At 38.2% G+C, this 27,984-nt stretch overlaps 3 protein-coding genes across 4 annotated transcripts; 2 read left to right on the forward strand and 1 right to left on the reverse strand.

Annotated features, from left to right (window-relative positions):
• The first annotated feature begins 237 nt into the window (after positions 1-237).
• On the forward strand, positions 238-18,150 carry pals1b (protein associated with LIN7 1, MAGUK p55 family member b). 2 transcript variants are annotated; one of them, XM_044107240.1, is made up of 15 exons: positions 238-417; positions 2,178-2,647; positions 4,416-4,624; positions 7,846-7,923; positions 10,292-10,411; positions 10,583-10,744; positions 11,090-11,167; positions 11,255-11,438; positions 14,038-14,106; positions 14,183-14,254; positions 14,807-14,968; positions 15,530-15,732; positions 15,854-15,964; positions 16,100-16,319; positions 18,084-18,150. In XM_044107240.1, exons 2-14 carry the CDS (start codon positions 2,320-2,322, stop codon positions 16,274-16,276), a joined length of 1,953 nt encoding a protein of 650 aa, XP_043963175.1. In that variant the 5' UTR covers positions 238-417; positions 2,178-2,319; the 3' UTR covers positions 16,277-16,319; positions 18,084-18,150. The 2 variants fall into 2 exon arrangements, with proteins under 2 accessions (XP_043963175.1, XP_043963174.1); XM_044107239.1 differs by lacking the exon at positions 18,084-18,150 and having other exon boundaries at positions 16,100-17,142.
• atp6v1d (ATPase H+ transporting V1 subunit D) lies at positions 18,101-22,252 on the reverse strand. The gene is made up of 9 exons (XM_044107242.1): positions 21,986-22,252; positions 20,260-20,377; positions 20,093-20,172; positions 19,949-20,016; positions 19,826-19,870; positions 19,642-19,745; positions 19,453-19,519; positions 19,287-19,365; positions 18,101-18,747 (listed from the first exon to the last, which is right to left on the reverse strand). The coding sequence occupies exons 1-9, from the start codon at positions 22,024-22,026 to the stop codon at positions 18,603-18,605; spliced, it is 747 nt and encodes a 248-aa protein (XP_043963177.1). The 5' UTR covers positions 22,027-22,252; the 3' UTR covers positions 18,101-18,602.
• On the forward strand, positions 22,204-27,924 carry eif2s1b (eukaryotic translation initiation factor 2, subunit 1 alpha b). Its single transcript, XM_044107241.1, has 8 exons — positions 22,204-22,437; positions 23,708-23,950; positions 25,099-25,178; positions 25,285-25,436; positions 25,521-25,627; positions 25,700-25,797; positions 25,883-26,026; positions 27,388-27,924. Exons 2-8 carry the CDS (start codon positions 23,710-23,712, stop codon positions 27,511-27,513), a joined length of 948 nt encoding a protein of 315 aa, XP_043963176.1. The 5' UTR covers positions 22,204-22,437; positions 23,708-23,709; the 3' UTR covers positions 27,514-27,924.
• Positions 27,925-27,984: the final 60 nt, after the last annotated feature.

The following is a 27,984-nucleotide window of genomic DNA, read 5'->3' on the forward strand; positions in this document are numbered from 1 at the left end:
GTTTGCTTTATCTAACCATTTGCAATATAATTACCATATTGTTTATTTTTGTTTATGTTTAATTTTCATATATTTTTCAAATGCGAAATTTTATGGTATGAGGTATTTGTCATTTAAATTATAATCTCAATAAAAAAATTTAACAAAGCGGTGTTATTACGTTGTTGACCTGGAGGAGGCGCTGTGGTGCTATGGTGTTGCCAAGGAAACGACTCACAACAACCGGCGCAGCTCCACCAACGGCAGCAGCAGCCACAAATGTCCTGTTTGTGTTCGTTGCTGTTGGACGCGTCCCGTTCAGACTGAATTAGGAAGTTGAGGAAGTTTTTCCAGTTTATTTCTGCATGAATACAGCTGGACAATTAAACGGCGACTTTGTCTTACTACAAGTTCAAGAAGATCGCTGGTATTCAGGAGGTGAGTAACCCAATCTTAACCATCTTTACGGGACAGCTGCCGTTCTGTCGTGCAGAGTTAGCGGGACAATGCTAGGTCTCCTCCGCTATGCTAGGTCCCACGTTGGCGCAGAAAGTAAAAATAAATCTAAACATACGTTTAAGACAAACAGCTTATAATCAGCTTCTTTCAATGAGTGTTTTTATATGCTGCCCAAAATATAGGTTTACCTCAGGTCGTATTTTATAACAATTACTCCAACAAGCAACTAGTTGTTAAAGCACAGAACTATTTCAGATGAAGCAATATTACAAGTACAGAATGTTTGTCACAAGAACTCGAAGGGTATAATAGAGTATAAAAAAAGTAATTATTGTGATGTCAAAGTTTAGTTTCTTCTCTCATACTAATGATTGTTTACACGGCCTGCTTTTAATATAATTAATAGCAATATTATAGATTATGTCAGTTATCTTTTTATAACTATTATTTTTTCCATCGATTTTAATTTCTAACCTCTCTCTGCTGGTATGTCATTACGCATTATGTGTCGGTGTCACGTGCTACTTTTCTACCTTGGCGGATTTCTCTCTCTCTCTCTCCCTTTGCAGCATCCCTCCCAGTCCTTCTGTGGCCACCGAAATCCCAAGCTTAATTAAGCCCAGGAGAACAGATGGCCTCCTGGCAGTCTCTGCTGTTTGTCAGCAGTACCTGGCCACACTAACTACTGCTAAATGCCTCTGTAGGGGAGAGGTTTAGTAGACACGGTGACAGAAGTACCCGACGTTATTAGCTCTAAAGACTTGGTGTAAAATGAGGCCATTTAATTTTGGGGAATGTCAGTGATTTTGGCAAATGAGCTAACCAGTCACAAGATAATTCTGTTTTCTTCTTCTTTGCACAAGTTGACCTAACAGAAGCCTCACATCAGCGTGCCTTAGTCAGACTCTCAAATCCAGATTTGTGTGTAGTATCCCTCAAAATAGGCGCTAATCTATTAAAGTCACAGCAGTGGTCAGTCAAGTAGTGATGACTACAATGTGGTGGAAAGTTGGGAAAAAACATGGCAAAACAAACGGCTGGATAAGGTTACATAGGAGAGAATTAAATGTGATGGAGGCCAGAAAGCACTGTTTGTTCTTACCTTGTGGACAAATAAGAGCAAATAGGAGTAAGACTTGATCTTAATTAGTTGTGGGACTTTATTCAAATTTTTAATCAAGTTAAATAACAGACTCCTGTAGGAGTCTGTAATTTAACTCCTACGGGGCCAAAAAGAGCATGATTTTTGTTTATGTTGCTTGTGTGCCACAGGCATACTATAAGCACATAAATGCAAAGACTTGACTTGAGATTTTTGCAGGTATATAAAAATGTGATTAATTGCATTTAAAAACAATTTACGCATTAAAATTTAATCAAAATTAACACTTGCCCACAGAATTCTGCGTTTGTATCTGCCCAACCGTTTCTGTTTCTAAAAGTTTTCAATCTGATCGACCCTTGCATTAGGCTCGCCTCGATTTTTAAATATGCTTCCATCAAACCTTCTCTTAAAAGGCTTGGACTCCTCTCAGCCGTCTGAGTTTCAACATAAAACATTTAATAAATACCAATCTGATTTTCAGAAAAATGCCCTTAAGTTGGAGAGAGAAAGTTGTAGCAGCCTTTTATAAATAAATCTTAGTTACTTACTTAGTAATGCATTCCTGAAGTTTCAGTCTGAATATGTTGTGTAAACTGTGTTAAAGCCAAAATCTTTTTCTGTGTTTGTATATCAGGAAACCACAGGAACAGAACAAAAGGACAATATTCCACAATGGGGGTCTTGTGACTCTTACGTTCAGCAGTAGTTCCTCATTAAGTTCCAGCAGACCTCAGGAAAGGCTGGGGTGGTTTGAACTGTACCCTGGTGCAACAGGGATGATTGCATCCCATACAAATGGTTTTGTGCAAGAAGCCTCCGCTCTGGCCGTGAACCACAGGGAGCGGGCTGTGGACTGTCCGGGGCAGGAAGGTAGCCTCAACAAATCTCCACACTGCAGCTCCCACATGGAGAGGATCCAGCATTACCAGGAGGAGCTGAGGAAGCGGAGGGAGGAGGATGGCAAGGGGAGGCATGACATCGACCCCAACGCTTCGCTGAGGCTCAAGAAGCTGTCACAGAACCCAAAGATCGGCATTGACAATCCCACCTTCGAGGGGAAGGAAAAGGCTACCAATAAAGTGACCTCTCTAGATCCTGTGGTGGGTGAGTACTGTAAGTTAGAGCAGCAGTGATTGTTGAGATGTTTTCAAGAGGGTTGTAGAAGTTAAATGGAGGAAGGAAGGGTTGAAAGGAAAAGAGTTATGCGGGTCAGGGAAGAATAGAGGCTTTACAAAAAAATCCGTGAATACAAAGGGAGTCAAAACAATAACCAGTGAAAAGGCTGAGCAGAGGCGGGGGAGGGGGTCTGTGTTTTATTGGCTATCTGAGATTCCCACTCTTTTTTTAAACCACATTGTTCTAGGACAATAAAAGAAAGAGGAGTCATATATTTAGAAAGAACCTTTTAGGCTGAGCCACTCCAGTGCTTTTTTTCATGAATATCTCTTTTTTTGTGGTTTAATAGGACATTAATTTAATGAGAAGCAGTTTAGATTCTTACTGAATAATCAAGTCATCTTACAACTAAATTAGTTTTTTTTTTCAATCTAATAAATAATTTTTTTTTTAAAGAATCTGGTGTAAATTTTTAAATTTCTTTTAAAAACGTACTGGAAGAATATTAATTGGAATATTAATTAGTTTTATTTTGTAACCAGGTTACTGTGTATCGCAGATTTCTGCCCAGGTCCCTCTTGAAAACGAGATCTAGATCTCAATGGGGTTTATCTGGTTAAATAAAGGAAATGAAAATAAATATTCAGCATATATTCAACTGTGTAAAGCACTGGTGCCCAAAGTCAGTCCTCAAGGGCCGGCTTCCTGCATGATGTTACACATGTTTTAGTTCTCTCCCTGGTGGTAGTAACAACCTTTTCAGCATGTCAATGTTCTTCTTAGGGCTTCTGATGAGTTATCATTTGATCCAGGTGTGTTAAACCAGGGAGAGAACTAAAACATTCAGGATGCCAGACCTTGAGGATAGACTTTGGGCACCATTGGTGTAAAGTCTTTTAAGCTTCTGAACTGGAAATACTGATATAACCATCTAACTTTCTTGAAAACCCTTTTCTTTGGAGATACACAGATCAGGTTTTTTTTACTGATTTATGGGCTTTTTCTAACATGCTGCTCAAAATTTTGAAAAATCTCAGTTTTGTGGTCCTAACGGCATTAACCCATAAAAGTAACAAATCCGCTGCACATTCTGTCATAGAGATTCTACTTTTAAATCCAGAAGGAACACTACCTTTGTTTATTTATTACTTTTTCCTACTTTTCATCAAACTGGAAAAAGTACATGCTGATAATTGATGCCCTTATAGACTGAAAATGGGGGAAGTTTCTAGTTGCCTCAAATTTAATAACAATGACGCATGCTCATTTGATCGCTCAGGCTGAAATAGGAGAGAACTGGCTAATTTCTATCTTTAGCTGATTGATCAATTCATTGACAGTTTTAATTTGCTTTTACTCTTAAAGCAAACATAAATAAACTTGCCTTGCTCCTAAAGTAGCTAATTTTAAAGCTAAAGTTTGTTAATTGTGCACTAAAGCTTTATCAGAAAACATGTCAGAAGATGTCTGGATGACTGGAGAGTCTAACTCAAGCATCATTGGATTCAAATGGTAGCCTAAGTAACATATTGATTCATGATACATTTCTAAAATATGGATCTGTGTAAAATAGATGTTCTGTAAATAACAGTTTTATAATCATAGTTAACTAGCCCCCCAATAAATTAAACTGGATGTCACTCTATTATTTTACTTGTAGAAAATATTTTTATAGATTCCTCGTTATTTCAGATTTTTTTTATTATTCTGTTTCTCCAAACATCATCTGGTTCCTTTCTCTGTACCTGTTTGTCAGAACTGGATGAACTACTACAGGTTCTGAAGTGGGTCCAGCACAGCTTGAGTGACTCTCAGAGCCAGCAGGATGTGGAAGTGATAATGCTACTCCTTGCTAAGGAGGAATTCAGGAATGCCTACACAATCTACAGCGTTCTGTCCCAGCAGACAAGCAGGATCAGTCCCACCTCACCTCTGACAGTACAAGCACAGGATCTCTGCCAGGAGGTATTTAACTATCCATGTTGCACATTTATTTAGGCTTTGCAGTTCAATGTAACTGGGTCCAAAATATTGAATCCATAACTTTTTGTTCTGATTATAAAAAGTTCTGGGTCTCAGCTAATGAAACAATTTTGCATCTGGTCTGGTACCTGATAGTTTGACTTTGATGCTTTTTCGTGAGTCTGTCTACTAACGAAAAAGTGACGCAAAAGAAGGAAAATAGGCAGAAAATTGGAGCCACGTGGCAAGAATGAAGATATGTTTCACTGTGCTGTCAGTTGCTGTTTCCTTTTTGGATTCCATCATTAGTACAGAAAATGACAGTGAAGTGAGCCATGCTCTATGGGAGATGTTCAAAACTAACCACAGCACAGTTATTGTTGATAAACAGATATTATGATGTAAATTGTTAGGAGTAACAGCAGATCCATTATATGCTCCAGCTATATATGGTTATGTTAACACAGCAGGTGATTGCCAAACAAATCAGATTTTTTGTTTATACTTAATCTGACTTTTTATGGCAATTTGAACTTCCCAATTAATAATTTTTTCACCCCAAAAAAATCTGATGTGATATTAAAACAGATTTTGTCTGATTGTTTTCAAAGAGTCAGCAGTCTGAATGGTCATATCAAGTTTTATTTGACTTTACGTCACTGGCGTGAGACATGTATCATAATTTTGCACCAGGAGCAGCCAGATCGGACATAAATAATTCCATAATTATGGAATTATGAATGACGTCTATTCCACTGAAGCACATCATATTACATTTTCACCACTCCCGATTCTGTCTTCACATTCAAACAAACTTCTCTACAAAACGGCACTGCTTTATTTCTATCTATTATGTTTGTTCGTCTTGTTATGATTGTGTGACAATCTCATTGGCTGCTAGTGCTGAATAAAATTTAAAAGTGATCCATAGATGGCAGTATGGATTATTAGTTTTGTAAACAGTACGCTGCCATATGTTGTCAGGATTCTTCTTCTGCGCATGTGGTATGTTTGGGGACGTTCACACAGAAGTGTGATTGCTGTTACTTCATCCAGTAGTATGAGGGACCACGCAAAAAAACAAAAAACATTTCAGCAAAAAAAACAGAATTTTTTACTTTCAATCTCTCTTTTTTACAGGTTCTTTTTTAAATGTAAGGCTTCTATAGAAAAATCAGAATTAAAATAAAACTGGAATTTTGTTAACATTTTAAAAATAGGCTAAAAATCTGTAAGTCTGGAGGAAAAGTGTGGCATTTCGACATGAAAATATTAATGCCCAGTGGTAATACAGAGTCTTCAACGCAGCCAGGTTGTTGCAGTTTATTTCCAGTTTCCAGCTAGACTTGTAGTAATTTTGACTAAACAGTCTGTCATCCAGAGCAGTCAGCAGTGGCACATGACTGTTAGCTCAGTCATCACAGGACCGATTTCAAGATAAACAGCCTGCCCACACATGCAGAGACTAAGTATGAACTCATACGTCAGACACAGAGTGTTTCAGCTGCAGTGAAACTAAACTAGCTGCCTGCGTTCTGTGATACTCACACTGACCATTATGTAAACTAATCTCCCAGCAGCCCTCTGTGCTGGCTGAGCAGTGGAGCACACCGCAGGATGAGGGCCAGGATCTGCGCAGCCAGAAAAAGAAACTCCAGCAGCTTACAGCAGGCTGGACTGAGGTGCAGCTCTGCTGCTGGGGGAGGGGGACGTGCGTCACCTTGTTAGTGAGAGCTTTGATTAGTGTAATGGATGAACTAAGCTCTGAACAGGAGATGAAGAGGCCGAAGGGCAGAGTAAGAAAAGACCAATTTGCCTGACAACACAAGAACTGTATGATCTAAAATAGAAACGCACAGCACAGTGAACAAATAATAAACATCCCAGATCCACTGGACAGACTTTTAAGGCTAAAAATGGTAAATAATATAATTCAGAAGGGATTGTAACATTAATATTTGCAGCATTCATGCATGAACACACATAAACAACAAGAATTGATACATCTTTTTTGCTTGTTTGTTTTGTTTTTTCAAGAGAAAGATCCAGCTTTGGTGCAGCTGGAATGAGGAAATCCTACTGTGAACTATTAGAGTGTAGCCAAGTGAATAATCTGTGACTGCACATGTTCTTACAAAGCAGTGAGACAGACCTGTTTCCCACAAACGTTACCGGCACATGGCTAAAATGGCCAGGAATGGATGTTTTTCCTTTTCTTTTTAATTTTGAATATTTATCAGTAATTTTGAATATTTACCTAACACTCTTTACTGGAGTAAAGAGTGTTAGGTAGGACCAATCAAATTAAACGAATGATGTGAGATCAATAGTTGGTGAAAAAATAATAATATTTAGGCGGGGCGTATGGAAGACTTCTCCTGCCAAAATTGGCAATAAGTAACAGTTGATAAAATAATTAATGTGTCAGATATTATATCCAAATAAAATCATTTCCCCAACTTATTTGATCGTACATTGAGGCATTAATTAATATTTGCTTATCATACTCAACAGTATTAATTTTACAGTACTTCATTTATTATCCATTTTATTGCTAAATAAAAGGACAAAGGAGAAAACAGAAGGGGAGAAAATGCAAAACGGAATATTAAAGAGAAATGAATTTATGCTAAAAAAAAATCCATACACAGTGCTTTATACAGTGTATGAAAAACTGAGAAGAGAATAAATGATGAAATAAAAATGAAACTAATAAATAAAATGAAACATTGGACATAAAATGAAAGACTAAATAATAGGGATAATGTAAAAATAATATTGTTGAAAATAATAAGCAAATATAAAATGAAGTCACACTGAATAATCAAACACGCTGGAAAAGTTATTCTTTTCTGGGTTAAATGTTTGTCACGTTAATTACTTTAACAAGCCATATTTAAATTTTTATTTTAGATTTATTCTGATAATTATTGTCAGCAAACTATGTTTTCCCACTTCTGCTTTCAGATCTTCTTACATTTCAAAAAGGTAATGATTTCAATATCATTAAATACAAATATTTTAGATCTTTATGTAATTATATTTTTACATTTAAAACCATCTCAGATTTAAATCTGAATGAAACAGAAGAAAAATCTTTAGGACTTCCTTTTTTAAATTTTTGGTATGGCCTAAATAATACATGGAAGCAGTTTAAAATATTAGTTTATTATTTTCTGTGATCTGCATGTTTATACGTCTCACTGTACTGTGTCTTTGCTCAGGTCCAAAGGATCCTCCAGACAAGTCAACAAAAGGAAGGATTGGAGCTCAGCGCGCTGCTCACCAATCCCCATCTCCAGGTCAGAGATCAGCGACCCTTTCTTGACATATAATATGATTAAAAGGCAACATAAATGTGTCTGCAGAGCCTCTTAGGCCAGCTCATTTATTTAGTTAATATTCTAGTAATTAGACTGCTGGAAATATAATTAATGTCATACACGGCTGTCTCCAAAAGGGTAATTGTTTCTCCTGCACTTTCCACTGGGAAGGCAGAGGTCAGGGTTTAGCAAATTAACATCTTGATGCCTGAAAGGCAGCTGTAAAGTTTTAAATGTCCTCCTCTCCCTTCTTGTTCTTGACAAGGACAGTGATGAGATAATATTACTTATCATCTTTTGGATGAAATTCATTCATGTGCTCCAGAACATTTAAACATATGGAATAATTATTTTGTGTATTTGTATTACTTGATTTGTATTGGGGCTGCACAGTGGCGCAGTTGGTAGACTGTTGCCTTGCAGCAAGAAGGTCCTGGGTTCGATTCCCAGCCCAGGGTCTTTCTGCACAAAGTTTGCATGTTCTCCCTGTGCATGCCTGGGTTCTCTCTGGGTATTGTTAGGCTAATTGATTTCTCTAAATTCTCCCCAGGTGTGAGTTTTGTTAAACATCTTTCACTACTTTTACTATTACTAAAAGAAATTCAACTTTTTTTATCTTTGCTAAACCTACCCATCACCTAGATGTAGTTTTTCAAGAAAGGGGTGTTTTTTGATAATAATTCAACTTATTCATTATTCTTTGTTAAATATTTGTTGCATTTGAATTATAATACTATAACAAACAGATTTACGACAATATTTTGTAGCCGTTAATAAAATATCTGTGTCTTTATTCCTCGTCTTCACTTGAGAGAAGCACCCAAGTGTCTGCAGTTTGCGTTGTTATAGCTTATCTGTATAAGGACTGGATTTACTTCTTTTTATCTACTAGTCAGGACGTGCCTGAAGTTGAACTTTAAGAGCTTTAACTTTGCTGATATCTGTTTAGTAAAGAATCCACAGTGAAATGTCTTGTTTTGTTATTTGCAAAACTTGGAAAAAATAAGTTTCTATTCGTGATGCAACTTGCTCCATTAGTGCAATTAAACTTTTGGCATTGATCACAGAGTTATTACACATTTTTTTCTTTCCAGATTTCCCTTGTAATTTTGTGAATTTCAAATAGTATTTAGCATTTTGTATCAGTGGATTTGCAGCAGAATAAGTTTCAAAACTATACACAAAACATATACTCCACTCAGCCACTCATTCTTGATAGAAAACTGTATTTGTCATTTCAGTATGTCGTAAGCTATATAACAATATTTTAAAAATTATTGTTATTACTACATAATACTTTGCTATTATGTAGTAATAACATAAGGTTATCACCTAAATTTTTTTTAGGTGATAACCTTGTCACCTAAATTTTTTTAAGGCATTCTATAAAATGCAACATTGAAAAGAATAAGAAATCTTTTTCTCCTTCCATGCTTAAAAATGCATAAAGCAAATTTGTTTGAACAGTTATTATGTTGTTAAAAGTTGATTGCACCTAAAAAATTTTTTTACAGATGCTTGAATTGTATTTCTTCAGATTCTTTCTTTGGCTTCGGTAATCCCTATGTAGGAGAAATAAAGTACCATTTTCAAACAACAGCCAGGTGAGGAAAGTCGGCAGGTGTAATGTTTAGGCTCAGCCAGTGAAGCACCAGAGGACAGATATTGACCTATGTGACCGTGTGAACTGCCAGCCTCCCACTGTCCCATAAACCTGTCCACTTCATCAGAAACACACAGCCAGCAGGGCGCTCTGGTGAGGTGTGAAACCCTCTCATTGTGTTGAAATTAGAACACATTATGTCAATTTCTTCAGGAAGCAGAACATTTTACGAACAATGTCACATTTAAAACAGTTTAGGCATGTAGTGAAGGATGGAGGTTCTGGCTAGACCACTTCTCTTCTTTCCTTTGGTTTCTAAATCTGAAGCACCTTGTTTTTAACCATATGAAATCACCAGTGTTCATTGATGTGTGGTGTTGCCCTGTGACTCCTAAATGCTGAGGGTAATTAAAATGGATTGTCCGTGCGCCTAAACTTAGCCTGCATCTGCTCTCTCTGTGTCCCTCTGCTGCAAGACAAAGAAACTGCGTAATTTTCTCTGATGTGTATTAATTGTGGTGCATAAAAAAGTGTGTCTCGTTAAATAACCTAAAAGAGCAATCTCTGTCCTGATCTTGGCTTGGAAAGCTCTGCATAAAAAGGATGGCAAGGGTTGAGGTTGAATTGAATCATTCCTTTAAACTTCCTGCAGCTTGTGTGATGACTGCTTTTAAAGCTAGCTTCTGACTTTTCTTATATTTTAAAGGGAACCTTTCATTGTCTCTCTGTGTGTTCATATGGCAGGGACTGATGCAAGCTCATGACAGCGTAGCGGTGCAGGAAATCGCAGAGGAAAGCGTGACCCAGTACCTCGGAGAGACAGTTAAATTAGTGCGGCTGCAGAAGGCCAGAGACACTCCACTGGTGAGATATGATGTGCTTGAGTTCCTGTTACTGTCTGGCTTTTGATCTTGTATTTCCTCACTGCCCTGTACTGTATCTGTCAAACGTTTACTGTGGGTCCGTTCTGTTTAGAATGGAGTAATCATTTAGTGTCCTCTAACAGCACTTTGTGATTGGATGTGTTGCTGTCAGGGTGCAACAGTGCGTAATGACATGGACAACGTGGTGGTGAGTCGTGTGGTGAAAGGCGGCGCAGCAGAACGGAGCGGACTCCTCAGTGAGGGAGACGAGATCCTGGAGATCAACGGTATTCCTATTCGTGGAAAACACATCAACGAAGTGCACGACTTACTGGTAACCATTACTGTCAGAATGATGTCAAGTAACAAGCACTTTTCACTTTCTTCAATACATGGTATCATTAAAAGCACTCACAAATCAAGCCACGTTTATTCATTTAGCACATTTCAGCAACAAGATGACTAAAGATAAACGAATGGATGAGTTTTCTAGATCTTTCTAAGACATTAGTCCTTTAATTCTGGAAATGTTCTTCAGGTTAAATTTAAACAGAAAACGTAATTGTCTTTAAGTGTCTCTAACCTCTCTATCACATCAACATGACAAATGTGAGAAGTTTTAGGGGTGTGAGTACTATGAAGTTGTGCTTTTACTCAATCATTTTTATGCTTTCAACAGCAAGAAATGCAGGGAACTCTGACCTTCCTCCTCATCCCAAGCTCTCACAATAAACCTGCTCCCCACAGACAAACTGTGGTAAGTCTATTAAGATGAGAGAGTGTGCGTGAGAACTGTTGCTGGCATGCAAACAAACACTAAACTTGTTGTAAACCATCTCCTCAGACGCATGTGCGCGCTTACTATGACTACGATCCTTCTGATGACCCCTTCATGCCGTGTCGGGAGCTGGGTCTGTCCTTCCAGAAAGGAGATATACTCCATGTCATTAGCCAGGACGACCCCAACTGGTGGCAGGCCTACAGGGATGGAGACGAGGACAACCAACCTCTTGCTGGCCTCATTCCTGGTAATCTCTCTGTGGCATTCTTTATAAAAATTAAAACAAAAAAATACAAAAACATGTTTTTTTCCCAGTAAATTAGGTCATATTCATTGTTTAATATGAATATTAAACAATGAATACATTGCTAATTACATATATTGTAAGAAATACCTTTGAAATCAAGGGAAAGTGTAAATGTCACATTTAAACTTAATGGCAAAAGCAAACAAAATTGCAGTATGCAATTAGATATTTTTGTGTTAGTTCCTGAAGTTTCCAAATTTAGATTCTCATGATAAAAAGACACACATAATTAGTTTACAAGTAACTTTTCAGCAAGATATAGGAGTTTGTTTTTATTGAATAATTCCATTTTATTTGGTGAAAAGGTATTAGTTCCACTGGCATTTTATTTCACTTATATTTTTCCCAAGTTATAAGTGCTATAACCTGCCAGTGGAACTAGAACTTTATGAATATTGAGAAATTATTTACTTAAAACAGCCAAAGTTACTTATAAGTTTTGTCTTCCTTCAAGTGTGCACTAGAAACTAGACCAAAAATGCTTGGTATATATATATTTATATATATATGTATATATATTTTAAAAAATGTTTTTTGGGGGGTTTTTGGCACTGGAGAGTGGTTGAAAATCACGACAACCATCTGGCAGTCTGAGTCCTGCTTTGACCTTGATCCTCCAACCAGATGATGAAACGGTTGAATGGAATTATGTCAAGTTGGCTTGACACTTGTGCCAAAGTAAAAACAGGAATAACATCACATCTAACTCTCACGTAGTAAACTAGGGTATCGAAAAAAGCTCTTTTGGATGCTAATGAGCTATACATTTCCGCATGTTTTCATGTTTATCCTCCAGCTCGTGTAAATATGCTAATAAAGCACAGAGGGAAAAACAGAGATCATTCAAGAGAGGGTATTTAGCAGAGAGAAATACATGAAACATGATTAGCTTTCATTAGATCAGTGTTGCACAGGAGGCTTGCTGTGAACCTAATAGGATAGTGGAGATCTCTCTGTCTGTAGACGTGTAAAGACAAGATGTTAACTTAGGGCACCTTTAGCAGCACAGGATAATGTGTTCAGTGAAAAACTGGTCTTTGCCTTCTTGTCAACGAACCATGTTGGTTAGAATGTCGCTGTTTGTAAAGTACTATTACAAATTACTGGAGTAAACTTGCCTTTTAGAAGTTGTGTTTAAGTGGGCGATTTCTAAAGTACCTCAACTTATTACTTGAAGTAAAATACAAATGATATCTGCAAATACATTCTAATGGCTCAATACCTGAGCTGCGGATGACAGATTATTTTAGTATATTGATTATTCAAGCCTCCTTCTCTCACTTGAAATTCAGTCACAAATGAGTTTGAAGAGAAAATGGTTAACCTGGCTCTGCTTTCCTGGAAAGATTTGTCTACCATCTGTTGCATCCACCAGATTAAAACAAACACCTAGGAATTAATTGTAATTGCACTCTGACCTAGAGACTGTTGGGGGTCTAAGTAAACAAAGTTTAGTGCTAAAAATGGAAAGTTAACCATCTTTTGTTTCCGTTTCTTTACTTGGACATTTAGAAAGTACAAATTAGAGCCTTCCAAACAACTTCTAATGTTAGCTTGTTCAATTTCAGTCCAACGTTTTCCAAAATTATTCAGAACTCTTCAGTTTTTCACATTTTCTTCACATTACAGACACAAACTTGCATTGGGATTTTATGTAGCAGATTAGAATAAATTTTGTGCGTAATTGTGAAGGAGGAATAGGAATAGAAAGAGGAATATTCATTGTTCAAAATATAAAACATGACACTGCTGGTTGCTGCACCTAACAATTATTTTAGTATTCAATTATTATGTTGATTAATCTGATTTTTTTTTTTTATTGGTTGCAAATTTCTGAACATTTTTCAATTAACCATGTAAGCCTTTTTATGTAATATTAGAAATGTGTTTAAACAAATAATTCAATTGCTTTTTAAAATAAGCAGATAAAAATTTTAATGCCTAAGATGCATTAACATAACATTCCTTTAGTAAATTTGAACCAGGTGAAGTTAAAACTATGCCACTTGAGGAGCATTGGGTAGAACATTTAAAAACTCTATGGCTATAGTAAACATAGTGGCGTCAGCATCATGATGTGAGGTATCGGTAGTTTATCTTCAGCAGAAACATGGAAGCTGGCCCCAGTTGATGGGAAGATGGGCAACCCTATTACAAACTCTGTTAGAGGGTGCAATAAGTTTGGGACTGGGCAACAGTTCACTATCAACAACCCTAAATGGGTTAGAATGGACCAGTCAAAGTTTGCAGATTTACAGACCTGAATCTTAACTGGGAATCATTTTTAGGACTTGATTAATGCTCAATGTATGTCCAGTTTGAGGTTTGTTTGTTTTTTTTTATGTTTTTTTTTTTAGCAAAAGCTTCACTTTCCAGACAGTTAAAGCTGGTAGAGATATGTTTTTAATTATTGGTAAAAAAAATATATATATATATGTATGTATGTATGTACGTACGTATGTACGTATGTACGTACAAATACTTTTCCAAATTCTGTGGATATTTAATTTCTGTGGATTTCTTTCTTGTCTTACTTCAGGTAAAAGTTTCCAGCAACAGAGAGAGAGTTTAAAGAAAACAACACCAGACAAAAGTCGAGAGCAGCAAGGTAACAACTGCAAACTTAGACGATACCAGCAATCTAACAATGTGAAATGAAATTTGTGCATTTTAATCCGAATTAGGGAAGATTTGGTGTTCAAAGAAAAGCAAGAAACTGAGAAGAAGGAACACATCAACCTTGAACAGAAACACTGGTAAGACTTCCTTTGTTTCTTTTAGCGGTTTGAGGCGAGAGCTTGTTTTGGACCGAGTGCTGTCTGCACACTTAGCTCACTATCAGTCCTCATTAAGCACTTATAAAAGCGTGTTTCAGCGCTGGCCAGCAGCCAAACAGCCACCGCTGTTAGCATTACGCCCACACATAAGCTGAAGTTGACACACCTCGTCTTTCTTACAGCAGCTTGTCCAGACTTGTCGTGTCACAAGTCAGATTAGACTTGTCTTCACAGACCGGATCAGTGGGAGCTTAAATGGCTTTGAGGGACGTGCAGTTTTAGGGTTCACACATACAGCAGAAACACCTTTAAAACAAGGAAACACACACACCTGAAGTTGCTCATCTTTAAATAGAACACTTTCATTGAACAACAACATTGTAAACAATGTGATCTTTTTTATTGTTACTCTCTGTTGTGTTTTTCCCGCCATCAGCAGGTTGTTAGTAGTTGCAGAGCAGGGGGTTAAAAGCACAAGGTGCAAGTTGGGTCAGTGTTGCTTCTGTAAGCCTTCCTGAACTGTCTCCTCAGACTACAATGATGTCCTGACCTATGAGGAAATGTCCCTGTACCACCAGCCCACTAATCGGAAACGTCCCGTAGCTCTGGTCGGCCCGGCCAACAGCGGCCACGACGAGCTGCGGCGGAGACTTTTATCCGTCGAGCCAGACAAGTTTGCCGTTGCTATTCCACGTAAGTCCACTCTCAGACAGACAGTTTTCTGATTTCAGAGGATAAACACAACACACAAGCAAGAAAAAAAACAAGATTTACTATCGAAGCTTATTGTGTTCCTATAAAGTTTGGAAAGGTCTGGAATATATGGAATTAGATTTCTGTATTTTCCAGGTCTGGATAAGTATGAAAAAATAAAATACGTCTTTATTACCTATTCCCTTTCTGTTTTTTGTTTCCTCTCATCCTCCTTGCTTCTTTCCTTCCTTCCTTCACTCTTTCTTTGTTTCCTTCTTAGTTCTATTCTTCCTTCTAACTTCATATCTCTCCTTAGATCTGTTCTTACGTCCTCATTTCCTTATTTCATCTCCTTCTTTGTTTCCTTCCTTTCTCTTTTTTTCTCCTGTATTCTTTCTTCCTTCCAGTTGTTTGTTTTTTCATGTTTCATACTGAAAGCCTACCAGTAGTATCAACTATAAATTGCCTTTAAGACTTTAGAACATAGATCTGAAAAGTTGAGCCAGGAAAAGTCTGGAACCTGTTTTAATTTCAACAGATCCCTCACTTTTTAACTCTTAGACACAACCAGAAGCCCAAGGATACATGAGCGAAATGGACGCGAGTACCACTTTGTCAGCCGCTCGTCCTTCGAGGCTGACTTGGCTGCAGGGAAGTTCATCGAGTCGGGAGAGTATGAGAAGAACCTGTACGGCACCAGCACCGACTCTGTCCGACACGTCGTCAACTCCGGACGCATCTGTTTGCTCTGCCTTCACACAAGGGTGAAAATTTGTTTCTAATGTAGCAATCACTGTTGAGTGTTACAATAGCTTCATATATTTCAGATTTGTGTATTTTAGTAAGATCTAATTTAATATTCTCTGCCTCAATCTTCCCTCCCAGTCTTTGCAAGTACTGAGGTCGTCCAACCTCAAGCCATATGTCATCTTCATTGCTCCTCCTTCTCAAGAACGACTACGCACCCTGCTGGCCACTGAGGGTAAAACACTAAAGGTAAGTTGACCTTCACACACTTCTGCCTGGTTGCCTATGGAGTCCATAATCAGAGCAGAAAAAGTGAAAATCTAATGCACACTTTCAACATTCACACCAGTTGTTTTAAGTGTCAGTTCTGACATCTTTTCCCAGCCGGAGGAGCTGAAGGAGGTCACTGAAAAAGCCCGCGAGATGGAGCTGAATTACAGCCACTTCTTCGACGCGACCGTCGTTAACTTTGATCCAGACCAGGCGTTCCAGGAGCTCCGGAGATTAGTAGATAAACTGGACACTGAGCCGCAGTGGGTGCCGTCGTCTTGGCTCTGCTAGAGGTGGCCAAGTCCAGACACAAAGCGTCTCAGTGAACGAGAAGGTAAAGAGGAGACGGACAGTATTACAGTGACACTGAATTTTCACTTGCACATTTTTTGTTTCCTTTTTTGGAGCTTAATTGCTACAGGATGCTGCAGAGACAGACACTGTTGTATTTGATGTTTGTCTTTTGTAGATTGTTTTCTTCTATTTTTGTGATGGCTGTTCAAGGTCTTAGTTTTATGCAAAACCTTTTGTTTTCTAGATAGACTCGTTTCTATGCTATTTCTTTGACTTATTTATAATTGTAAATATATATTGTTTAGACAGAGAGGTGAAAGATTTTATCGTTACGCCAGAAATTGCGCATTTGACACGTTTTTAAAGGCATTCTGGTGAAACATGGAGCCAAAACATAATCAGGCAAAGAACTGAGTAGAAATAGATTCATTAGATGTAGTGGGAAGTCTCCCGTCTGCTGTTGATGTCTCAGTGTCCCGTACACCTTACAAAGGTACTTATACTTATCAAACTTTTTACCATTTTGTCACATTAAATGTCAAATAACTTCCTTGGATTTCATGAGACAGATAAATACAAATTAGAAAATAACCATGAAGTAGATGAAAAGGGTTATTTATCATTTACCAAAAAAAGAAATCAAATCAATAGGAGATTCTCTGGGTATATAAATTTTAAAGTCTTGCCTCAGATTCTGAGATGTATTTAGGTCTGATCCGTTAAAGTAAGGCTGCAAGTAGCAATTATTTTAGAAATTGATTATTCTATCAATTATGCTGATGATTAATCTAATTTTAAAAAATGGCATATTCTGCAGATTTTTCATGTAACCACTTAAACCTTTTTATACAATATTAGAAATTTAAATTTTTTTAAAATAAGAAACTAAGAATTTTCAAATAAGAAAAACATTTTATTGCCTAAAATCCAACATTCCTCCAGGAGAACCTGAACCGGGCGAAACTAAGCCAATGCCATTCAAAGATTTTTGGGTAAAACATATTTATAGACAAAGATGTTTTAATCTTAATTGCAAAATCTATATTTCGTTTATATAATTTTGCCTTAATTACAGCTCTGTTTTTTCCCCCCAGCTAATAGCATTTAAGTCTGTACATTCCAGTTAACCACTAATCACTTACTGAATTAGTCGACAATTATTTCAATAAAGGATTTATCACAATTATTCTGATTAGTGGATTCAGTCCTACTCTGTGGTATCTTTGACTGCATGTTTAGAGTTTTTTATCCTCTTGGAAGGTGAACCTGCTCCTCATCCTGTACCAGGTTGTCCTTCAGGATTGAGTTTTATTTAGCGGCTAGTCCAGCTAAATGAAATCACTCCCACATCATAATGCTGCCACAATCATGCTTACCATAACAATAGTGTTTTCTACCAGACGCAGCATTTTCTCTGTAGCGCAGAAACTTCTGATTTGGTCTGATCTTCTGGCAAATTTAAAACAAGAGTTCCTTTTATGATACATGAAATTTAAATGAAACACACTAATGTGTGTGGTAACGTGACAAAATATAAAGTTTAATTAGTATAAATGCATTTGCATGGCACCATATACTTTAGTAGTGCCCAACTACATTATCTGTGTAATGCTGCGTAATATTGTTGAGATGGTCTTCATCAGTATTGTACAATCGTGACTTAATATTGAATCTTTAAAAAATTGAGTAATTCTTAAGCACAACTTTTCAAAAGTGTTAATAAATTAAGATTTGAAAAGATATTTTGTATTTTTATTCTACTTAGTGATTTGTTTTTTTTCCTTTCTTGTTCATGTTGACGCAGAACTCAGAGCACCGTTGGACTGTTTAGATTAGAACATCTTTAATTATATGAAGTGTCTGGCTTTGTTGACTCACACACACGTTTTACAGTGTTACATTACAAAGAATCTGTGTGATAAACACCCTGATGTGAGGTCAGGAGCTCAACAGACTCTGAAATCTTCAACCACCTCAAGACGTACGGCATGCAGCGGTTCAAAACATATCTACAGCTGATCCAGTCACAAGGATTGCTTCTTGCCTCTTGTAAACATACTTAATGATATTTTCTTCGGCTGTTAGACTCTGGTGGAGAAGGATTATTTCTTATTTTGGAGAGGGTGGGGGGGAGACACTCAGGCTCCTGTACAGAGACACACTTGGAAACTTCTCATATTTTCCAACACAAAAACAGCAGAACATATAATCACAGACGTGAACACAAAAATAAATTTCATCACTTGTCTGAGAAGACATAAACACGGCCAGAGAGGCACAGAATAAATAGCATGATGATGAGTGTCGGACTGCAGGGGGGGCTTCATTCGAACAGCAGGTCCTCGTCCGTCTCCTCCGTCAGCATGTTGGTGGGCTCGGCGATGGGTCCGAGGGCGGCCAGCCGGGCGGCGATCTCCAGCTCCGTCCTTTCCCTCAGCTGCTTCTTCTTCTCTTGGATTTTCTTCAGCCTGTCAGGTAAGAAGAATCAGGCGCAGGTTGGTAGTAAGCTGGAGGATAAAGCTTATAGAAAAGGGAAATACCTGGCAACACAACCACCACAAACTTTAATGCACTTATGAGTTGACTAACAAAGGCGTGCGTAACTGAACTGAAAGAAAGGGATACATGGTTTTCAAAATAAAATATTTTGGCGAGAATAAGGGGCAAAAATTTTTTTTACTTTCCTCATAAAACTGGCAGCTATGAAATGTAGAAAGGTGGTTTTACAAAGTCTGAATCCAAATCCACGCCGCACTTCTCAGGTTTTTATTTTTAATGCTTTTGGCATTTTTTTGTTTTTCTTCCACTTAACAATTACCCACTACTTTGTGTTATTTTATTATATAAAATCCCAATAAAACGTTCAAGTTTGTAGTTCTAACATAATGATATTTGAAGATTTCAAGAGACATGAACAGTTTGCGTGTCTGAGGTCTGACCAAACTTATTTTCCATTTTTGAAATGCTTTAATATTTAAAAACATGTTAGACTATGACATGGTTTCACCTGTAGAACTCCTCTCTTTCTCGCTCATCCAGCTCTGTGATGATGTAAGTGAGAGTGCGGTCGATCCTCGGAATAATCACTGCAGAGGGGAAGTAAAATCACACAAGCAATAAATGATCTGATATTCTTCTGAAGTCACTGATGCGAACATTGGGTTTGAGCTTACCATGCTCGATAGCATTCACACGGCGGTTGGTGATCTTTATGGCTTCATCCAGAGTGACAAAAGATGTCTGCAAACACAAATATGAACATGTGTCTTTGTTTTCTTAAAATCCATCTGGAATTTAACGATATTGCAGAAATGGAAGAAACCCAGGCAATATGATTCTGTATTTGCAACAGCGCCCTCTACCTGTAAGGATGCTAACTCCACCAGCAGCTCCACTGCTCTGGCATAGTTCCTCTTCAGCCTGGACAGCTGCTCTCCTCCCCTGGCCAGACCAGTGAGTTCATAACCTGACAGAGACACGCAGGAAGGAACAGTGTCCAAAAGCTGATCGTGACAAACCCGAACTGACAAACTGGACTCCACTTACTGTCTCCGCCTTCTTGGTAGTGTTCAAAAACAGGAAGTGTGACACCTGGAAGGATAATATCAGAACGGATGAGTGTGTCCCAGCTCACAGCAGAGGTTTAAGTGAAACATTTCTGAAGCTAACCTGCCACGTTGTCCTTTTTGGCTCGGACCTTCACCTGGGCTTTGTTGACATTCTGGATGATGGTTGTGCTGCGAACAGGTGACACTTTCTCAACACAGCTGCTCCGAACTGAGCACAACCGTGAAATTTCATAGGAATCCTTACCTGAAGTCTCCAGCTGTAAATTTGGCCTCAGCCAAGGAGAAAGCCGCCTCTCTCATCACTTCTCCCATCTTGGTTTTGGTCTATAGGAAGCGACAAAAAGAATTTTAGGAACTGGAGGCTCTTTACCTGAAAGAAGCAAAGAAACTGGAATCTGAGACACGACTGACTTCAATAATTTTACGGAGGATCTGACGGAAGCGCATGGAGAGGGCGTCAGATTTCTTCTTGAGCAGGCTGCGGCCGGTCTGCGCTCCTTTCAGCCGGGCCTTCATGATGGTCTGAGCCCTGCACACACCACGACAACACACACCTAGAATGATGGACTGGCTGATAAATTGCTGATTTTAGCCACTGCAGCTGCTGAAGACGAATAGTTTCTTTGTCAGGTTTATACCAGACTGATGCCATGTTGAACGTAGCTCAATCCTTTCCTATTTTTAGTAATTTCATAACTTTTCCCACAGATTTTGAACAAAAATTTGATGGAAAACTAGGATGAGAACAGAAAGTTTAGTTTGGATTTTAATTAGCTTTTCCGGTCTCAGCCTTATGGATGTTCTGTACTTGTGTGCTGTCTAAATAAATTGTATTTTAGTGTGAATCCATACAACTTGGAACATAGTTTCCAGAAAGTCTTCTGAGATATTAATATTATCAAAGCTTTGTATACCCCTTCAACCTGTCGCAGTATTTAACCATATGCTACGATAAATGAAAATGAGCTTGATCATTTCTAAAAATTAATATTTTTTGAAGGGCAGTTTTGTTTAGAGACACCATTATCAATTTTGTTTATGGTTGTGGTTATGAGTTTCTTCCCCTGCTTTATTTATGGTTTTTGTTTTATTTTGGATATTTAAAATGTCTTCCAGTTCCAGTAAGTGTTCTTTACAAAATTGAAGTTTATTAGTATTTGAGAGGACAAATTAGCATAATTCTGCCTTTATCAATGTATTACTTGAAAATTGTCTCAAAAATAACAATACAATTGTTTATTGCAATGATTAATTCATCATCCAGCAAAATTTGATAACATGACAGTCCTTGTAGCTCTTCCTGAAACACACCTAAATATTTAAATTATTACATATATTTACCTTCCTTCCTAAATATGAACAGAGATTATATTTAATGTTGTCTGTCCATATCTACAGACAACATTAAACATGGACTTCTACGTGTCTTAGAAGCAAGTCTGACGATCATCCATCCAACTGAAATCTTATGAAGCTATTCAGAGAGAACACTAACACTTCCAAACTGAATCAAATGTGCCAATGTAATCTTTCCATTTACCCCCAGTATTACAATATCTTCCTGAAGTATTTGTGTCTTAAACTTTTTGACATTTTGTCACATCACAGTAACAACCTTCAGTGTATTTTATGCATAATGGTGGAGTGAAAGGAAAAGGTGGGTCTCACCTTTTTCTCTATTTACATATAGAAATCCTAAGTGTCGTACTCATATTTATTTATTAATTTAAGATAATTGTGGAGTAGGTGCAGAACTCCACAGCTCAGGACCAGAGTCAAGGTGAAATGAAAATATGGAACAAAAAGACAGTTATGTGCTGATCTGTGTTGGTCTTTCATTGACGTTTGAAGCTGCAGGGTGACACTGTAGTCCAGATGGAAATCTCAGATGGACACTTCACACTTAGACACTTCGCTAGAAACATCACATGACCACAGAAGGACTCTTCCTCTTTCAAACAGCTATCTGAATCGTATATAAACTGACTGCATTTGAGTCACAGTGCAAAACAAAATGTCCTCCCGTTCTAGAAGAAACCTGCAGATAATCACTAATCTCAGTTGAGCAGAGGCAAAAACAAAGAATGAAATTATTTAGTTTACGTTATAATGATTAGCTACGAAACGGGCAGCTTACATTCTGGAGGGGAATATGTCGAGCCTGTCCTTTGCAGACATCTTCTTGTCTTTTAGTCGACTACGGCTGTCTTCTGTTTACTTCCTCGGTTTGAACTCGATCCTGTCGAAATACTTTCAGTATCTATTTACAATTCTACTAGTAAATAATGATAAAAACGCGTTCACGTAGGATTATGTGCACAGATAAAGCTAATGGTCGTGATCTTGTCCGTCCCTGATGATCAGCTGGCCCCTGGTCATGTGACTACACCACACTTCGCTCTGCACATGCGCGGGTCGTGAAGCTCCACGAATCCTTTCCGGGTCGTAAGAAGCTAAGCACATCCATGAACGTGAGCTAGCGGGCCCGATTTGTCATCTTAAAAACATTAGAAGGCGTCTTCAACGACACATTTCAACGCGTCCAGCGCAGAAATTCCCAGTCTATCGTCGTGTAACCACATGACACCGGTGAGTTTCTATTGATGGCTAAGATGTTCGGATCCGTTCGGAGACGTGTGCTGCTAACAGATAGCCCGGGCAGAAGGCGCATGTGATTTGGGAACCGGGTTGTTAGCATCGCAGCTAACAGATGTTAAAGTAGCCTTTTTTCCCCACTTTAGTAAACCATCAGTGTTCTTTTCGCTTTGGCGCTACAGATTTAATCACAAAATCTGCTTGAGTGAACTCTCCCCGGAATTGATACAATCGTTTTGAAATGCTATTTTTTCGTCCCAGTAAATGTTCATGTCAGTTACTTTAAAAGATTTGCTAACGTTGCATCATCCCATTCAAACACAAAACTACGTATAAAATAAAATACATGAGCCTGAGCATCAAAGTAGGCAATTATTCCGATAACATGTGAATGCATCGCATGTAAAGACGGTTGAAAGACGGAGATAATTTTTGTCTGTGTTAGATTGTAGAGATGACTGCCTTCTGTAGTCACAAATACTGGTTCCATTCTTCCTCCGTTCGCCTCCCATGGATTTTGGTCAATATTTTATAGTATTTCTAATTGTAGGAACAAATACACACTTCCTTTTACTGTTTAATGCAAATCTATTAATATGTGGCTTTTTGCTGCATCACAGTAGCTGTAAATATCTTCTATTTACAGCTCAATAACATCTTTCTGTAAGGTACTGGTTACCACTTATTTTTGTAGCACAATTGAAGCAGTAATTAAGTCAGTAACTTAACTTACTCATGTCCAGGTAACCTAATTAAAAACAAATGGTAAATTGTAGTAACTAAGCTAGAATTTTAAGCCAATGAATAAAAGTGTGTTCTGTTCCAAAGATGTCTCCACTAACGCATCTTTTAAAGGTGCAACAAGTTTGACGAGTCTGGTGGCGAAACCTATAAATGCTTTAAACTGGATGCTGAAATCAGCAAGATGCCTGCTGTGTAATTATATCTTTAAACTAATTTAATCCCGATACCTGCTTGTAGAGCTCTGAGACGTTACTGTGAGGCTTTACAGGGATCATAACAGTTTCCTGAGGTAGATTTGAAGGAAACAAGAGTTTTGACACAAAGTTAAGTATTAAATATCAAGAAGATGGAGCCTAAGTTGTCTTTTCCTGTTTTTTTTTAAAGCAACTGTTCAGCTCAGATAAGAATTACTGCCGCCTTTAACTCCTTTGCGCATCCATTCAGATATACTTCCTGCTGGTGTTTTTTTTTTGCATTAGCAACTTAATCATAAACATTTCTTTCGCTTGTTTCCTCGCAGCGATGCCGGGTCTAAGCTGTAGGTTTTACCAGCACCGGTTCCCAGAGGTGGAGGATGTCGTCATGGTGAACGTGCGGTCAATCGCCGAGATGGGGGCCTACGTCAGCCTCCTGGAGTACAACAACATCGAGGGCATGATCCTCCTGAGCGAGTTGTCGCGGCGACGTATCCGCTCCATCAACAAGCTCATCCGCATCGGCCGCAACGAGTGCGTCGTCGTCATCCGAGTTGACAAAGAGAAAGGTGAGCGTGGATGGGCGGAGAGACATGAAAATTAAGAGCATTTTAAATGCACAAATAATCACATGGTTGCTAATTGTACGCACATCTGACATTTGACATCATCAACTGACCATTTAATTAATCCTATTAATCTCTTGTTCAACATCTGAATCTTCTTCAGAGCATTTTGTACTCCAAAGACGTTGTGTCCAAGTGTATTTATTTAACATATTTTTTAATTTTAATAATTTGACGTTGCTATTTAAAAAATCACAAAAGCCTTTCAGCCAATTTTTGATCCTTTAAATAGTTTTGTCAGTGTGTTTAGCTCTGAAATGCAAACAAGTCTGAGAGATAAGTTTACTTCGATGGTGATTTAACAACCTTGGTGATTTTAAATAATGTAGCAGAAAAAAATGTGTGAAATCCTTTTTATATTTGTTGTATAACATGACATCGCCTTTTATTTTTATGGTTGGCTGATTAGCATCCCAGTAGTATCACCGCCCACCCAAATAGTTGGTATTATGACTCAAAATAATGCTTAAGTTGATCCTAATTAACTCATTATTTTGAGCATTATTCAAATGCTCAAAATAAACTACTCAGTTGTTTATGTAGTGTACAATCAGTGTTAGCCTTTTGTTTTAAGCTGCTTTCGTCTTTTATTTAATAAAATCAGCAGGTAATGGCATCCAATGTAAATAAAACATATCTAATCCTGGACTTTCAGTTGTTTGTTTTTTAAATGATGATGAATGTTTGTTAATTTTGTTAACCATCCACACTCTGCTTTCCTTTCCTGTCTGATGGAATCGTACCGAGATTTTTGGGAGGTTTTTATTTCTGTTTTAGCATTCATCTTTGTTTTTTGTTTTTTGGTTGTTTGGCTGCAGGTTGAAATTTATGTTGGCTTAGATCAGTCATCCATTCACATCTTGCTGTTGGTTTAACAGGAACTAGAGAACAGGAAATGTAAACCTCCAGTTCTGGCTTCACTAAACTGAATGTTGTTTATGTATTTGCTTTTTAAATATTGCTACTGGTTTCTACAGTTTATGCACACTAATAAATCTCTTCTAAATTTAGCAGATTTGCTCTATGAAAATGAAGGATAAAATTTTCTCTGTAAGAGTGACCCTGCGCTTTTGTCGACTTTTCCCCTCCAGGATACATCGACTTATCAAAAAGAAGAGTTTCACCAGAGGAGGCCATCAAGTGTGAAGATAAATTTACCAAATCTAAAACTGTGAGTTGTATACTATATCCTCCTTTTCCTGCTTTAAATTATTTCTTTACTTGTGCGAGGAGGTGTAGGGAGTCAGCTGACGTGTGCACTGCGGTGATTCCTGCAGGTTTACAGCATCCTGCGGCACGTGGCGGAGGTTCTGGAGTACACCAAGGATGAGCAGCTAGAAAGCTTGTACCAGCGCACCGCCTGGGTCTTCGACGAGAAATACAAGCGGCCAGGATACGGCGCTTACGACGTCTTCAAACAGGCCGTGTCGTGAGTCCCACGCAAGATTCCACCCAGAGTCTGAATCCAATCAGCTTCCTGTTGGTTTTTACAGCAAATGCTCCATTTTAACAGAGATCCCACCATCCTGGACGGTTTGGATTTAACGGAGGAGGAGCGCAGCGTGCTGATCGACAACATCAACAGGCGGCTAACGCCACAGGCTGTCAAAATCAGAGCAGGTTTGTTCATTCTCGGATGAATCGCGCAGGATGCAGATGAATGGATGATTAGTTTGTTTTTTTCCTCTGCAGATATAGAAGTTGCATGCTATGGCTATGAGGGCATCGATGCAGTGAAAGAAGCTCTGAGGGCCGGACTCGCCTGCTCCACAGAGGTCATGCCCATCAAGGTGATACCTCCACCTCCGCCATCTTTTCTATTATTAATATTTAATTACCGCCACCGTAGCTAACTGTGGTTTCTGTTTATTTTAGATCAACCTGATCGCCCCCCCTCGTTACGTGATGACCACGACCACCCTGGAGCGGACAGAAGGCCTGTCTGTCCTCAACCAGGCCATGGCTGCTATCAAGGAGAAGATAGAAGAGAAGAGAGGCGTCTTTAACATCCAGATGGAGGTGAGGAATTCCCACTGCCTTTAGGAACCAAATATTTTTATCAGAATTTCCAGTGTTCTCTTTAAGTTACTGCAGTTTGGAGGGAAAATGCTACCTTTGATTTTTCTCTAAAGCAGATAACCCACCCTGTAAAGAAATGTGATCAAAACAGCAGATTGTAGAAAATTAAAGATGAGTTTACATACATTTGGTAGAGACATCCACAAAGTCTTTTAGTGAATGTCTGTATCCAATGTAAACACTGTGAGACTAAATTATACATTTTTGTTACGAATGAAGCTCAACCCGAGTTAGATTTGATGGAGAGCATCTATAGAACATCAATTTCTAGTCTGGTAACAGTTTCTTGGACTTTGACTAGGCCATTCTAGCACATAAATAGCTTGGATCTAAAACATTTCATTGTTTCTAGCATTGTGACTTTTGTTCTGTTGGAAAATAAATCTCTGTTGAAGTAGTTTTTGGAGCCTCAAAATGGTTTTCTCTTTGAATTGCCTTGTAATTAGTTCCATTATTTTTCCCATAAAGTTTGACAATCTTTGGTTTTGTTACTGAAAATTTTTATTTTTTTTTCTCAACAACGGTTTGCATATAGTGCAGAAAGTTGAGTTGACCAGTTCATCTTGTTCCACATGCTTGCTGTGTCCCCCTACCCCGGCTTATAGGGAACTAAAAAAAATATTTTTTTTTATGGCCTTTTTCTTCTTGCCTTACTTCCATAAAGTAAGGCGAGAAACATAACCCTTCTCCTTAACAACCAATCCTGCATAGTTACCATGGGCCTCTTGGCTGCTTCTCTGATTAATGATCTACTAACCAACTGTGATTTTCTCCACTTTGTCCATCTCCTCTTCTCTAATAAACCTGATTCCTCCTGAGGCATCAACAGAAAGGGGTTTGAATATAAATGCACACCGCACTTACCAGATTTTTATTTTTGAAAAATATCTTTCTTTTAACTTCCCAATAACGTTACTTCGGGTTGGTCCATTGCACTAAGTAATGAATAAAAACACTACAAGTTTGTGGACCTGTTAAACTATAATTTAAGGATCCCCTGATGGGACTAAATTATTAACTCTAATCATGTAGGGTTTTATTGTCCATGACATCTGGTCATTTCTAAAGATGTGGCTAAGCAGCCTGAATTTTATTGTTTTTTTACACACATGCTCTGCACAACTTTAGGATTGCTGCAAAGTAAATGTGTTTTGCCCCATTAATAGTTGAAGTACCTTTGAGAGAAAAAAAAAAAAATCATTTATATCAAATTTCTTCCTGAAACTGACTCCCTTTCGCTTCGTATTTAATGTTGTTACATGTTGTGCACTTGAATAAGACTTTATTTTTGTTCCTGGCAGCCCAAGGTGGTGACAGACACGGATGAGACTGAGCTCGCCCGGCAGCTGGAGAGGTTAGAAAGGGAGAACGCTGAGGTGGACGGAGACGACGACGCTGAAGAGATGGAGGCCAAAACTGAGGACTAAAGAGTTAAAGAATCAAAGGAAAAGTCGTGGACAGGCCTGCTAGTCAGTTTCAACTTTCAGGTTGCAAACATTAAAGTCATTTTATTACTCAATTGGCAAAAGAAAAGGATCTTCTCAACCCCACATGAACACAAGGATGGCTAAGCAAGTTTAACAGCAGGATAGTTTCAGTCTGAATAAACAGAAGCTGCTCAGTGGCCTTCACTTACCTTTTGCTTCAAGGCTCAGCCTCTTCAGTATCTATGGCTTCAAATCTCAGAATGGTCAGTGAACGCGACTGACCGAAGGGACAGAAGAAGCTCATGTATCGACCGCATTCAGTTGTGATATTATCTTCCAGTTCCAAGGTGTTTTACCAGCAAGATCTGCTCTGTGTAGTTCACATGACATCAATAAATTTCTGGAAATTTTCTTCTCAGTGAGTCTTGTTCAGTGAAAAGCCCAAACAGGGTGTTCAAGCTTCCGCTAACT

This window comes from Gambusia affinis, linkage group LG22 (assembly GCF_019740435.1).
Source record: "Gambusia affinis linkage group LG22, SWU_Gaff_1.0, whole genome shotgun sequence".
Classification (NCBI taxonomy): Eukaryota; Metazoa; Chordata; class Actinopteri; order Cyprinodontiformes; family Poeciliidae; genus Gambusia; species Gambusia affinis.